Source organism: Elephas maximus, chromosome 19 (assembly GCF_024166365.1).
Source record: "Elephas maximus indicus isolate mEleMax1 chromosome 19, mEleMax1 primary haplotype, whole genome shotgun sequence".
NCBI classification, from domain to species: domain Eukaryota; kingdom Metazoa; phylum Chordata; class Mammalia; order Proboscidea; family Elephantidae; genus Elephas; species Elephas maximus.
In genome coordinates, this window is record NC_064837.1 from 47,281,942 (window position 1) to 47,297,538 (window position 15,597).

The following is a 15,597-nucleotide window of genomic DNA, read 5'->3' on the forward strand; positions in this document are numbered from 1 at the left end:
TGAATTTATGTTTCTCTAGCACTTGACCCAAGGCCTGGCACAAAGCAGGTTCTCAGTAAGTTTTTATTGCTTTAAATTGATGAAGTCTATTAACTAGATGCATTCTGAAAAATTTTACCTTGAAGAAAATTTCTGTTAGTAAAACCTATTCATCACCATCATAAAGACTGAAGATTTACTTCAAAAGAAGAAATAAGTTGCCCTTGAATAAAATTAAACCTTATAGAAAATCTTTTAAGTTGTCATATTAAAAAAAATAATAATTATAGCATGCTGATAAAATGTGAATAATACTATATAAAATAGTTACAAGGGCGTACTCAAAATCAGAGGCAAAATACACCAAAATAGAAAAGTGGAATACAATGACAGAAACTGTCAGGATCACCACCTGCCTCCTGGGCGGTCTCCGCTAGAGGAGTGGCAATCCCCAAAGCTTTAAGAAAGCTAAGCCAGCCCCAACGACCTTAGCACGGCAAATTTTACATGCATAACAATTCCTTCAGGTATTTCTTCATCAAGTGAACAGACTGCTCTCTGTTCAGACATCTTTAACTAGTATTCTTGGATGAACAGGAGCAAAACAGACAGTCTTAAATACACAATTAGTGTTTAGCACCACTATCAGTGGGACATACTGGGAAGCCGTAGCTAGTGTCTGACAGTCATCAGAGAGCTGGGAGCCTGCCTGGGCAGGAGGACCATAATGTTCCAGGGGAGTGTTTGTTTATTTATAACTGATGTCCCCATAGTAAAGAGCTTGGCAAAGAACTGACCCTTGTTGGATACCAACCTGTAGGGGGAGCTAGATGTTCCCACTAGAAACTGACCCCAAACTACCAGAATAAAGACCAAACTCACTGCCATTGAGTGGATTCTGACTCATAGTAACCCTAGAGGACAGAAGAAAACTGCCCCAGAGGATTTCCAAGGCTGTAAATCTTTATGGGAGCAGATAGCCACAACTTTTTCCCATAGAGCAGCTAGTGGGTTTGAACCAGCTACCTTGTGGTTGGCAGCCGAGCACTTTAACCACTGTGTCACCAGGACTCCAAACTACCAGAATGGAAACCCCAAAGTCGGTATATTCTGAGGGATTCCATCAGTTCAAATGAATTTCTGGTCTTCACATTCAGAATTCTGTTCATTTTTGCTAACCATATCAATAAAGCATTGCTACTCCAGGGACCTAAAAGTACTTTCCACATGGTGAGCTTTCTTTCACAGCAGAATTTAACCTGTTCCAGTCTTAATATTTCTATCAATGTACAAGCTCTAAAGCACCACAAGTCCCCAGAGCTAAACCATCTGTGTGGCCCACAGCACATGTGCGTAGCCCAGACCCAGTGTCGGTGACAGAGTGACGCTGCAGCTGCTCCCTAATCCTCTGTTCCTCTTCACGTCCAACACTGCCAGCTCCTCCTAAGTGCCCTCTATGTGCACAGCCTCTTAACCCTGTGGAAAGAATAAGTTACTAATTTGGCATGGCACTTTATAGTTCACAAAGGTCTTTCGCATATGTATTTATTTCTTTCTCACTGTTTTTCAGCCTCTTTTCCCTCATGCTTTTCCCATCAGTGTTTATACATCTCAAGATTCTTCTATTTTTAAAAGAACTTCCCGCAAACCCCATATTTCCACTTAACCATCACCCTCTCCCTCCTCTCTTCATAGTCATGAGCCTTCTCCTCACTCATGTCTCCACCTCCCCACCTTTCCTTCTGCTCTTCAAGCCACTCCAACCACTTCTGTCCTCAGCACCCCATGAATCAGCTCATTAAGGTCATCAACAAACTCTTGCTGTTACACTCAGCAGCTATTTCTCAGTTCTGATCTTACCTCACCTCTCAGCAGCATCTGAAACCACGAAAACATTCCCTCATTCTTCAATCCTCTCTTCCCTGGGCTCCTCCATTCCTTTCATTTTTTTTCTTTTTTTTTCCTTCTCCTCTCCAGCCCCTTCTTTTCAGATTCCTAAGAGGAATTCTTTTCCTATAATGTGTTTCATAAATGTGATTGGTTCCTCAGGAATTTGGCTTAGGTCACTTCTTTGCTTATTCTCCACTCTCTCCAGGCAATTTCCTCCACGTCCATAGTTCCAATTACCATCTGAGGCTGATGACTCCTAAATCATTATCTCCAGTCTAGACCTCTCCTCCTGAGCTCCAGATACATATGTTCAACTGCCTACGGAGTATCTTCCCTCTGACAGCCCACTCAGGCACCTCACATCCAACAAGGCCAAAATCAAACATGTCATCTCCACTCCTCACCCACATTCTGATCCTACAGTCCTATTCTATTTCCGCTTCGATCCCATCAGGCATCCACTGTCCAAATCAAAAACCTTCTTTTTTTCCCCTCACTTCCTTTATCACTAAATCCTCTCAATGCCACCTCCTAAATTATTCCTGAATTCATCTTTTGTTTTTCCTGCTGCCACTTTCCAAGTTTATGCCAATATCACCTCTCACCTGAACTACCTAAATCAGGGGTTAGAAAACTACAGCTTGCAGGCCAAATTCAACCCATCATTTGTTTTTGTCAATAAAGTTTTACTGGTACACAGCCATGCCCATTTGTTCATATATTGTCTATAGTTGCTTTCACACTACAATAACAGAGTTGAGTAGTTACGAAAGAGACTACATGGCCCACAAAGTAAAAAATATTTACTATCCGGTCCTTCACTAAAAAAGTACACCAACCCCTACACTAAATCCCCTCTCTGCCTTCAGTCGTACCTCCCTCCAACTCATTCTTCAAACTACAATGAGTGACACCCTAAAATTAATCTATAAATTTCCCAAATTAATCTACAAACTCAACGAAATCGCTACCAAAATAAATAGGATTTTTAAAGGAACTTAACAAGTTGATTCTAAAATCTGTCTAGAAGAGGAACTGGCTGAAAGCAGCCAAGAAATTTCTGAAAAATAAAACAACTAAGGGAATACCTGCCCAACTAGGTATCAAAACATACTATAAATGGTATATCCCAGTTAGTTGGCCTAATAATGTGTTTTGTGCCTCCATTCTACCTCCTAGTTCATTACACGGTTCCTGGGGTCTTAAAAGCTTGCAAGTGGTCATCCAAGACACAACAATTGGTCTCTATTTGCCTGGAGCAACAGAGGGAGAAAGAGTCAGGAATAAGAGGAGGAAATGGAATGTGTGGTTAATTGCCTCCATGAACAACTGCTTCCTTTGCCCTGAGACCAAAACTGGATGGTGCTCAGCTATCACGACTGAACATTTTGATCAAAGATTTTAAAGAAGAATCCTGGTCAAAAGGGGGAAAATACAGAACAAAAATTCAAATTTTCCGGGACTCCAGACTTTCTGGAGCCATGGAGGCTGTATGAAGCCCCAAAACTACTGTCCTGAAATAATCTTTAAACTTTAATCCAAAAATATCCCCTGAAGTCTTCTTAAAACTGAACAATAGTTTAGCTTAATTAGTAAAAAATGTCGGCTTTGAGCATTATGCTCTTTTAAGGGCTATCTGTAGTAGAAACCCTGGTGGCAAAGTGCTTAAATGCTACAGCTGCTAACCAAAAGGTCAGTAGTTTGAATACACCAGGCACTCCTTGGAAACTCTATAGGGCAGTTTCTACTCTGTCCTATAGAGTCGCTATGAGTCAGAATCAACTCGACGGCAACAGTTTTTTTTTTTTTTGTTTGTTTATATGGGATCAAATTGACAACAGCAACTCAAAAGAATAGATAGGAACCTTAGGAGGCAGCGAGTTTATGTTAGTAGGACAGGAACAACTCAGAAAAGGAGGGTAAGAATGGTTCCATAACTTGGGGAATGCAATCACTGTCATCGAATTATATATGTAGAAACTGTTGAATTGGTGTAGGCTTTGCTGCGTATATTCTCAACACAACACCAAAATAAAAAAAAATTTTCTAAAACATGTCATAAAGCTATAGTAATCAAAACAGTGAGTTACTGGTACAAGAAAAGACAAATAGATCAATGAAACATACAAGAGAGTCAACAAAAAGACTCTTTTCTATAGAGAATGTAGCATATGATAAAGAATGGCTTATACAATAAAGGCAGTTGGGCCAATTGTCTATCTGTTAGAAAAATAAATAAATAAATTTGGATCCATTCTTCATACCACAACAAATTCTAGATGGATTAAATAAAATAAATATAAAAAATAAGACTGAAGTGTTAACGGAAAACAGAGAATATATTTAGACCCTTGGAACAGGAAAGTCTTTAAGCAAGATAAAAGCTGTAAAGGAAAAAAAAAAAAAGGATAAATCTGACAACAAAAACATCCAAAATTTCTGCATGCTAAGAAAAAAATCACAAAGTCAAAAAAAACACATAATAGGAATAAAATTTAAACATATGTAACAGATAAGGATTACAAGATAGATTATATTAATAGACCTTAAAAATCAGGAAGAATTCTTTTTGGGATGATGAAAATGTTCAAAAATTGATTGTGGTCATGGTTGCACAACTAAAACAAGTTAACTGTACACTTTAAATGAATTGTATGGTATGTGAATTATATCTCAATAAAGCTATTATGAAGAAATCAATAAGAAAATGAGCAAACAATAGAAATGGGAGCAAATGATATACATAAGTAATTTACAGAAGATATATGGAAAACGAATTGAAAAAATATGTTCAATTATCACAATTGTGGAAATGCATATTAAAATGAGATATAATTTTTTGCTTCTCTGGAAAAAATGCAAAGATTCTATTCAGTGTTTGAAATACTGTCAAACACTATGAAGGGCAATTACCAGGATCTACTACAATTTAATATGTGTATACTCTTCAAGGAACCCTGGTGGTGCAGTGGTTAAGAGCTCAGCTGATAACTAAAAGGCTGGTAGTTTGAATCTACCAGCTGCTCCCTGGAAACCCTATGGGGTGGTTCTACTCCGTCCTATAGGGTCACTATGAGTCAGGATAGACTCCATGGCAACAGGGTTTTTTGTTGCTGTTTTTGTTTTTGGTACTCTTCAAACCAGCAATTCTAAGTATCTATCTTAAAGAAATAGTCACAGATTTGAACAGAGGTGGGTATAAGGTTTGGCTTATGACAGTAAAAAAATTAGAAACAACCTAAATGCCTATCACAAGGGAAACTATTAAATTACAGTACATATGGAACATTATGCAGCCATTGAAAAGGATAAGGTAGATCGGTACACACTAACATAGGAAGCAGACATAATGCCAAGAAGAAAAAGGAAACACAAGAACTACGTGTCTACTGTGAAATACTATTCAGCAATAAGAATAAACTACTGATAGATGCCAACAACATAGATGAATCTCGAAAATATTTGTTAAGCAAAAGAAGACAGGGTATACAGAGTATATACTATATGATTCTAGTTCTATGAAATCCAATATATATACAACACTAATCTATGGGGATAGAAATCATTTAGTGGTTGTGGGAGAGGGGGATGGACTGGAAAGGGGGACAAGGGAACTTTCTGGGAGAATGGAAATGTTCTGCATTTTATTTTGGATGTTGGTGGCATGGTTATATATAATTGTTAAAACTTATATAACTGAACTTAAGATCTGTGCATTTTATTTTATGTTAATTTTTTAAAAACAGAACGAATTCTGTCACACTATTCCTCCACTTAAAACCCTTTAAATAATTACCTACTGCCCTAGGACAAAGTCCAAACTCCTCAGGTACAGAAGATCCTTTATGACCTAAACTCTCTCTCTCTCTCTCTCTAAACCAGTCTCTTCCTTCAACTTGATGTGCTTAGCCCAGCAGTTCTCGAGGTATGTGCCAGGTATCCTCAGGGGAGCCCAAGATCCTTTCCAAGGATCCAACAGGTCAAAACTATTTTAAAAATACTACTAAGAAATCATTTGCCTTTTTCACACTCATTCTGTCACAATTGTACAGTGGAGCTTCCCAGGGGCTCCATGACGTGTGATGATACAGTGCAAATAAATGGGACACCTGCACAACTTGGTAATAGGACAAATTCATGTTATAAAACCACCCATGAATAAAAGATCCATTCCAAGTACAAGAGAAAGACCAATGGATTTTAATGTAACAGAGTATAACAAGTTCATTGATACAGGTTCACAGCACCTGCCCAGTTTTAGTGTAGTATCAAAGAATATTCAGTTATCTGAAAAGCTTATTAAAATACTGCACCCTTTTCAAACCAAGCATCTGATGTATACCAGATTTCCTTCATGTAATTCAGCGTAAAGACCATATCATAACAACTGAATGCAGAAGCAGAAGAATCCAGCTGTCCTCTATTAAGCCAGACATTAGAGAAGTTTGTAAAAATATAAAACAATGTTACTTTCTTTACTAACATTTTTTTATTTTGGAAAACATGGTTACTTTCACTAAAATGTTATTTATATTAACATGTAATGGGTTTATTCTTGTTACTTTTTTTTTAATTAATTTTTATTGTGCTTTAAGTGAAAGTTAACAAATCAGATCAGTCTCTCATACAAAAATTTACATACACCTTGCCATACACTCCTAATTGCTCTCCCTCCAATGAGACAGCACAGTTCTTCCCTCTACTCTCTCTCCTCCTGTCCATTTGGGTATTCTTGTTACTTTTAAATGAGTTTGTAAATATTTTTTCAAATTTCTATTTTAATTTTTCAAATGGTCAACATGGACAGATATAATACACATAAACAAAAATCCGTGAGGTCTCAATGATTCTTAAGAGTGTAAAAGGGTATGAGATCAAAAAGGCTGGGGACCACTGCTCTAGCCATACCAAACAATTTTCAGTCCCTAAACATCACGCGATTTTTGCCTCCCAGACTGTGCGTACGCTTTTCTCTCTCATCAATCTGCCTGGGTAACTCCTACTCAATATTCAGGTCTTGCTTTAAACATCATTTCATCTATAGAGCCTAGAGGCCTTGGTGGTTCACTGGTGAAATTCTCCCCTTCCATGCTGCAGACCCAGATTAGACTCCAGGTGTCCAGGTGTCAATGCACCTCGTGAGCAGCAACCACCCATCTATCACTGGAGGCCTACATGCTGCTATGCAATGAGATGGGTTGACACAGTGGCTGCAATAATGGGCTCAAACATAGCAACAATTGTGAGGATGGCGCAGGACCAGGAAGCGTTTTGTTCTGTTGTACACAGGGTTGTTTTAAGTCGGAACCAACTCGACGGACCCTAGCAACAACGACATGATGCTGAACAGGTTTCAGCAAAGCTTCCAGACTAAAACAGACTAGGAAGAAAGGCCTGGTGGTACTTCCAAAAATAAGCCAATGAAAACCCTACGTTTTTTTCACAGTTTATTCGGCTACCCATCATGGGGATGGCACAGAACCAGGCACTGTTTCGTTCTGTTGTGTATGGGGTCATTTTGAGTTGGGGGCCAACTTGATGGCAGCAAACAACATTACCCATGGGGATCAGCTGGGATCAGGTCTTTTCACAGCTATATCCCCAGGGCCTACCACACTGTCCAGAACATACAAGCACTGGTAAATTTGATTGAGAGAGTAAGTGAATGTAATATTCATAACAACTTGTTGTCAGTTGCTGTCGAGTTGATTCCAACTCATGTGTCAGGGGAGAACTGTGCTCCATAGGGTTTTCAAAGCTGTAACCTTTCAGAAGCAGATTGCCAAGCCTGTTTTCTAAGATGTCTCTGGGTGGGTTCGAACTGTCTACTTCTCATTTAGTAGTCAAGCGTGAAACCCTTTGTGCCACTCAGGGACTCTACAACAACTAGTGAAGTGTTACTATTTTTCTGAGAAAACTGAAGCTCAGAGAAGTAATCTGTTCAAAAAAAAAAAAATCACCTAGCAAGTGTGATCTGACAATTGCACTCTAAGTCTTTTACTTCCAAATCCCTCACTCTGTGGAGTAGGTGGGGCAGTTTACCTGGGAACTAATGGCGTACTTCAGGTAGGATAGGATGAGAGGGTTGGGGGAAGGTCCAATCATCGCCTGCTCCAGCAGTGCTTCTGCAAAGAAAATAACAGAGACTGAGTGGTTATCATTTTTCTAGGTTTATCCCTCCCTTCCTTCCTTCTCATTTCACTTCAGACCTGCCAGGTTGAGAATGTCCCAGGTGGCTCCTTTGGGAAAGAATTTCTTCATATTGATTGCCCATTGGTAGTCACTCCATCGCTCTTTCCAGGCTTGCAAAATGGCTTGCTTTAGGTTCACTACCTTCATGATTTCAATCTGAGGAGGCGGGGCTGGTAGCGGCCAGCTTTGTGAAGGGAAAAATCCAGCTACAGGAGGGGAGACGAGGTTCTGAGGAAACGGGCAGGAAAAGCCAGAGTTAAATGGAATGGAGAAAATACGGAAAGACCTAAGGGAGGCAGAGAAACCAGAAAGAAAAAAGTAAGGGGCCAAGTTTGGGATCCTGTCAGTCTCTTCCCTCCAGAGCCAAACTTCCTCGGACTGGGGCACTAAGAAGAAGGTGTCAAGAAGGCTAATACCCAAAAAAACCCAGTGCCGTCAATACGAGAACTAAAGACAGGGCAGCAAGGGTTTAAGCCAGTTCCGGCCGCCCAATTACGCCTTTAGCTCCGGCTACATCCCTCAGCCACTACCAGCCCAAGTCTAGATTTTCCCCCCCATTTCTCCCACCTTCCCCAGCCCTGAAACCGTAATTCTCTATCTCTTTTTCATCCACCACCTTCCCAAATTTAAGCCTACCGGACAATTTAACTCTAGAGCCTAGATATCGCCATTTTGGCACTTGTCAAAGAGATCGTTTTCTATTGGCTGAAAGTAGCAAACATAAACCAATAGGAGTGCACTAAGAGACAGGCCCCTCCACGATGTCTTCTGGGAATTGTAGTTCCTAGGACCGGGAATTCATTCGTCTGGTGTACCCAAACCGTTTGCCTCTAGTCGATTCCGACTCATACAGAGGAAGCTAAAAGATTAATCTAGTCGGCCCCCGTTGTTTCTCTTCTTTAAGAAGGACATCTGAAAACTAGGCATCACAGAGACGGGCGCTGGGGGGACGGTTTGGGGTGGGGGGACGCTTTCGAAAGGCCGCTCCAGTCAGGCGTCCCCCAATGATGTCACTGTCGACCGGCGTTTAAATCATATTCGGACACCCTTTCATTAAAATTACCCCCTAGTTAATAGGCACAGCCAGGGTGTCAGGATCAGCAGTACATTCTTTCTCTTTCCTGGCTTATTTGTTTATTTTTGTTCTCCTAAGCCCCTGGGGCAGAAGAAAGACGTGGCAGTCTACTTCTGTAAAGATTACAGCCTTGGAAACCCTATGGGGCAGTTCTACTCTGTCCTATAGGGTCGCCATGAGTCAGAATCGACTCGACAGGAGTGGGTTTTTTTGGTTTGAAGCCCCTACGGCTGCCACGGTTCTCATTCCACTGAAGCAACACTGAGGTTTGGCCAGTTCCACACACATTTACCATTTCATCCCCCAAATCTGTGAGCCCTACCAGAATCTCCAGGCCCTGCACTCTGCTTGAATACAGGCGAAGAATAATGAGGCCAGTGAGGAAGAAGCTGAAGTTCAGGTTATCAAAAACAAGGGAGGTCTGAGAAACTGTCACAGCTAAGAGGGCCTAAAGAGACATGACGACTAAATGTCAGGTGATATCATGGATACGACCCTGGAAGAGAAAAAGGACAATAGATAAAAACTAAGGAAATGTCAATAAAGTGTAGACTTTAGTTAATAATAATGGGTCAATATTAATTCATTAATTGTGACAAATGTATCATACTATTTTAAGATATTAATAATGGGGAACTGGGTGTGCATTATATGGGAACCCTCTATTCTATTCTTGCAATTTTTCTGTAAATCTAAAACTATTCTAAAATAAAGTTTTATTATTATTTTTTAATGTTGATATCTCATTTATCCAAAAGAACCATATTGTAGATAATTATGTCCAGGCCTTCTGGCATTAGTCCTTTCCCTGCCCAGTGAGAAGCCCAAAAGCAAATGATACCCACTTTGACCCTAATGTCTGAGCCTCCCTGTAAACATTCCTCATCTCTGTTCTATCCTATGGACAGGTCCGTCCCTAATATTTACAACCAGGGACAAGAATAAGCATGGAACCCCTGAGCCAAAGGTGTGCCACCCTTCTTCCCTGCTCCCGTTTCATGCCCTGAGGAGCCTACATGTCAAAGATCCATCCATATTCCCCAACAATCATCATTTGGCCACCCTTTGAGTGGTAAAAACAGTCCTCAGGAGAATAAATCTGGGGGAGGAGCCCATTCACGCTCTGGAAGCAAGCTTGTGGCCCTTTGGGCAGAGAATACAGGATCCTGGGTATCTATAAATAAAATAATATCTGTAGCATAGTCTAAAATGGAAGACAAAGACTCCTGTTCTGACGGGGAGAGTGCATCTATGGCCTTTCTCCCTCCGCATACACCCACCCACATCCCCCTTCAATCTACAATCTTTGTGCCTGCCCAAGTGACACCACTGGGGAATAGTGTTTATATAAAACAGCTGCCGAATATCTGTAGCCAAAGCTTCCAAAGCAGGAAGGAGGGAGAACCCAGACCCCTCATACTTAACCTCCAAACTCCCCCCAGCCACATACACTCACACTTGAGACTGGCATAACCCCTGTTTCTTTTCAGTCTCTTACATGTCTGGCCTCCCTTCCTCTCCTAGGCGCCTCCCTCTACCTTTGTGCAATTCCCTCCTCTCATTCCTCTCCTGTTACAGCAGCCTAGGGCCCCCCACTTTGAGCTATTCCTGGACCTTGCAGCTCGTTTTCCATTCCTCATGGCCCAAACTGGCCCCCTCAAAGAGAAGCTGTCAACTTTGTGATTGCTCCTGACTGAGATAGTGGGTGTTGGTCCACATGGGAGAGTGGAATATTTGGGCCCCGAGGATAGTGATATCCTAGGCACAAACCATCCCTCTCTGGCAGAAAGACTGGAATACTTCTAAGGGTGCCTCCTCCCCACTTTATAGCAATAGGGAGATGGCTTGTGTAGTCTGGCCATCTGCCTTCCCTGTTCCCCCATCTCTCACTAGCAACCTTTTCTCTAGGCTTAGAAAGGTTTTCCCAAGGACTAGGCTTCTATGTGTATGTAATGGCTTAGCTCTGGGCAAAGGAGCCCTGATGGCTCAGTGGTTAAGTGCTTGGCTGCTAACTGAAAGATTGGCAGTTCAAACCCACCAGCTGCTCCCCAAGATTCTGCTTCCCATAAAGATTTACAGCCTTGGAAACCCTATGGGTCAGTTCTGTTCTGTCTCTATGAGTTGGAATTGACTTGATGGTAATGGGTTTTGGTAGCTCTGGGCAAGAGTCATTTTCACTTTCTCTGCTTTGCCCTTCTGGCTCTCTAGTCTGTAAATATCAGAAGCCAGTCTTTCTCTACACCACCTCCCCAATATCTTCCTAGGGACCCTCTTCAGCTCTCTGACTAGATTCCACAAGGACTAGACTCCTTGATAATCATCCAGAGGGTGAGAGAAGAGATGCTGATATCCCCTTAGGGTATACAAGGAAATTCTCCCCTCAGTCCTGCCCAAAAATCCCACCTATTTACTCCACTTGCTTTTCTATCTATTTCTTCTGATTCAGCACAGATAGGGGCTGAGCTCCCCTGTCTGCTTTCCTAGCTCTGAGCCCCAATCTCTTCATCCTTTGGCTAGATTGGCTGGGGAAGGGGTCTGGCTGGAGAAGACAGGCAGATGGAAGCCAGTCAGGCAGTGACATGGCAACATTTGAAGCAGTGGCTAAAAAAGGAACTAGGCCAGAGTGGGTGATTGGGGTGGGTAAAGAGGTTGTGAGGAACAGAGTTTTGGGTACCCAAAGGGAAGGGTACACTTCTTACCTAGGCTAAGAAGGTGTATAAGGAAAAGTGGCAAGAGTCCAAATCTAAAAGCCCAGAAAGACTGAAATACTTGGCAAGCATACAAGACACAGAGGGTTTCAACTTCTTTCATTTCCATAGGGAAACTGAGTCATTACCCTCTCCTAACTGGGAGATCTTTCTTTGGAAGCTTGCCTGGGTCCCTCCACTATGGGGACTTAACTGGCAGCAGGTGGATGGGGAAAGAAAGAATGTCCATCCCACACACTCATACACAGCTGGCTCCAAACCAGTTCCCTTCCCCCTCCAGTTCCCAAATCAAAATCCCTGCTTTCTGTCTGGGAGAGGAGATGATGGGGGAGAGGCCTACAGGTGACCACACCTCAGGGACAGCTCATGGGTCCCCCACTGTTCCCAGTCTCTGTCTTCTCATTGCCCCCACAAGAGGTCCAGAAAGAGACTGGCTGAACAATGAAAAGCAGAATTTGAACCAACCTTTGGAATAGCTTCCTTTCTGACACCCTGGAGGATGCCTTTAGGAACAGAAGAGAAGTGCTAGAGTGGAAGAAAAGTACTGTGATCCTGAGCCCTGGACAGTGGCAGGGAAAGGAGGCCTGCCTGCTATTTCCTTTACACTAGGGCCTGAGAGCCACTCTGCCTTACATACTGTATACTCTGCCTGCCTCGACACAGACCCTCCCATTCACCTGCTGTGGGAAGGACGCAGGATGGTCAGCCCCAGGCTTGGATGGTAAAGCAGTCTGCCCCTCAGCTCCTTTCTTTTTTGGTAAAGGCAGTGATGAGGATGCTGTAAGGGAAAGTGAAACCAGAAGCTGGGAAAATCTGAGGGATCCAATACCTGACACATTAAATGGTGAAAATAATGTGTGTCAAATAAAATACAGTCTGGGGAAGGTGTCAGCTTCTTTTTCCACTTTTTACCTCAGTTACCAAAAGCAAGGCTCAGCCAGGCCTGAGTCCCTTCCCTAGCCCCCTCTTTTGCCACCCATAACCAGTCACCTGACGGGACAAAGGAGATTGATAGAGGTGAATTGAGTGGCCACTTTCCTCTTTTCTAAGAGCTTCGCTGTAACCAAAAGGTCAGCAGTTCAAATCCATCAGCTGCTCCTCAGGTCCTGTGGGGCAGTTCTACTCTGTCCTATGGGGTCACGATGAGTTGGAATTGACTAGATGGGAATGGGGGGGGAGGTTTGGTTTTTGGCTTACTCTTTTCAGAGTAATTACTCGTTAACTTCCCACAGTCTGCTCCTCCTCCCTGCCTCCCCCCCAGCTTTTCTTTCCTCCATTTTCCCTGTCTCTTCTTGACTGGGAGATCTCTAAGGGGAAGAGACACCTGGGGTTTAGGTTCTACGGTAGTGTTTCAGTTTCTTCTGCTGTCTTTCCAGTGTACCCCAATAAGTGGGGCTGTGTCTACAGAGCCAAGGGGTATCTCCACTGTATACCTTATCACTTGCTGATATCACCCAGAGCCTAAGAGGTTGATATGAGGGACAAGAATCACCAAGGCTGGGACCACAGAGCTGGTTCCAAGGCAGGCTGGCAAAGGCTTGCTCCCAAAAAAACTGCTTGGGGGTGTGCGAGGCTTCTTGACAGGGGTAGAGGATGCTGTGTAAGATCATGGCTGCTAGGTTTTTGGAGGAAGCTGTTCAGAAAGATATCTGGAGTCTCTGGTCCCTAGGAACGGAACCCTCCAGAAATCTTAGGGTGCTTCCTAGCAACAGTCTGGGAGAAAGGGGGGAGGGAAGGAAGGAGAAAGAGAGAGGGAGGGACTGAGCATGGCTTTTCCGATGGGAGCCAGAGAACAGGCTGTTCCTGCTGCCTCCTTGGCAACGGAAATCTAAGAGAGAGCAGGCTGCCAGACAAATCCCCTTGGAGGGTCCTTATCCATCCTCACTTGTGACCCACCCTCCCTCTCTCCCTACAGACTCAGGGCTTGATATGAAGCAGAGGTGGGGGGATGGAAGGGGACAGTGCCAACACAGCCCAGGTGGGGGTTTTGTAGCCAGGAGGAATGGAAGCCAGGGATGAACTGAATCCAAGAAGAGCTGGAAGCTTCAAGAAACAGGGGTGGATAGGGTAAGTGGGGTGGGAAGAGGGATGGCCCAAAACAGGGGCAAGGGCTGTAAGGCCAGGCCTGGGCTAGATCCTGGCACCTGGCAAGATGTCTGCTGCTTTGGAGCCAGTATGCCCTTCACTTTGCCCTTGCCCAGGTCCGTCACCAGCTCATATTGGGAACCAAGAGAGGGAGAGAGATAAGAAGATGGAAAGGGGAAACTCTTCTCTTTGAGTTCAAGGTGCCTCATTCTCCCTCTGGGCCTCATCACCCCTGCCCCAATCTAGATTACTCTGGGCCTGTCTATCCCCTCCTGGTTCTGCCAGGCTCACTGCAGACTACCAGTGTATCTCATGGGCCAAATCCTCAGGCAGCCCAGTCTTATGGGGCGATTTCCATAGTGGGTGGGACACACACCCTGAGTGCTGCTCATTGCAGACTTATTCTCCAGGATTTCAGCCAAAGCTGATCACTGAGGTGGCAGTGACTCGCAGACAGCCACCCTCAGTGCACCTCGCACTGCACACTGCACGCTGCAGCCTCCAGCCCCACACTGCAGCTGTCACGTGTCCACTGTGAGCCCAGACTGAACCTGTATGTTCACTCACTCTGTGTTGTCTCTGCATACCACAGCTGCCACTGCATGCACACTGCAGGCTCCTGTCATGCATTGCACAGCCCTCATCACTGCCATCCACTCTGCACCCCATGGCTGCCACCCCAGCCGCCTTTCTCGTTGCCATGGCCCCAGGGGCCCTGAGAAAGGCACCTTCCTCTCCCCCATGAATTGTGAACCCCAGTCCCCCTTGTAAGAGAAGTGGCTCTGACAGAGCTGAGGATGCAGGTGGCTGAGACTAAGATGATTAAGGGCAGCCTGACTTGCTGAGCAACAGAACCCCACCAGAGCCAGTTAGAATCCCACACTCAGAAAGTGATTCTGCCCAGTACAAACTGGGCTATGAACACAAAGGCTCCTCCTGACACACACACACACACACCTCCACAAGAGCAGGCTGTGAAGATGGAGCCCCACCCTAGGAGATGTGGGAAGGCTGTGGCCCCCGCTGGTAAAACTGGGCTAATGACAGCAGGGGAACTGGTGGGGCGGGGGGGTGGGGTGGGGAGTGGGTGCTAGGGTAATTAGAGCTCTGCCTGGTGCTGGGAGATCCTGAGATGAAAGGGGCTCTGGCGTCACTGGGATGGTTTTATGTCCATGAATGCAGGTGTGTATGTGTGTGTGCATGGGGGGTGGGGTTAGCACAATGGAGACCTCCCTTTTGGGAAAGGGGGTCCGTTTTTATACAGCCCACCCTCCTCCTTAGAATGGCCCTGGTACCTTTGGGTTTTAGTGGGGGCAAACATGGGAGAAAATGCCATCCCTGTCAAACTGGGAGTTGAGGGGGTATGGCAAGTTTGGCCCCTCCCCGAGCTCAGCGGGGTCAGATTGTTGGGGAAAAGGCTGGTGACAGTGAGATATAAAGAGCGTATTTTAGAAAAGGGTGACATTTCAAAGGGGAGGCTGCTGATCAGTAACGTTAGAAATGAGAGGGGAGGGAGGTAATGGGGAATGAGCTGATAACCCCTAAAAGGATGACTGAAGTTAAAAGAACCTCAGGGGTCACCTGCCCAACCCTCTCATTTGAGGTTGAAAAAGCTGAGCCCTGAGAGCGGTGGTGATTTGCTCAAGGTCACACAGTGAGGTACTGGCA

General features: G+C 44.1%; 1 protein-coding gene across 9 annotated transcripts in view; it reads right to left on the reverse strand.

Annotated features, from left to right (window-relative positions):
- The window catches only part of MED24 (mediator complex subunit 24), a 43,806-nt gene that overhangs the window by 15,280 nt on the left and 12,929 nt on the right, over nucleotides 1-15,597 (reverse strand). For 3 of the 9 annotated variants that reach the window (XM_049859223.1, XM_049859224.1, XM_049859231.1), the window contains exons 2-4: nucleotides 12,522-12,622; nucleotides 8,079-8,289; nucleotides 7,912-7,994 (exon numbers count right to left, since the gene is read on the reverse strand). In XM_049859223.1, the coding sequence (XP_049715180.1) occupies nucleotides 7,912-7,994; nucleotides 8,079-8,289; nucleotides 12,522-12,622 (395 nt within the window). Of the gene's footprint in view, nucleotides 1-7,911; nucleotides 7,995-8,078; nucleotides 8,348-8,697; nucleotides 9,112-9,458; nucleotides 10,350-12,521; nucleotides 12,623-15,597 lie in introns of those variants that run through there. The other 6 variants (XM_049859230.1, XM_049859228.1, XM_049859225.1 and 3 more) reach the window with 4 other exon arrangements.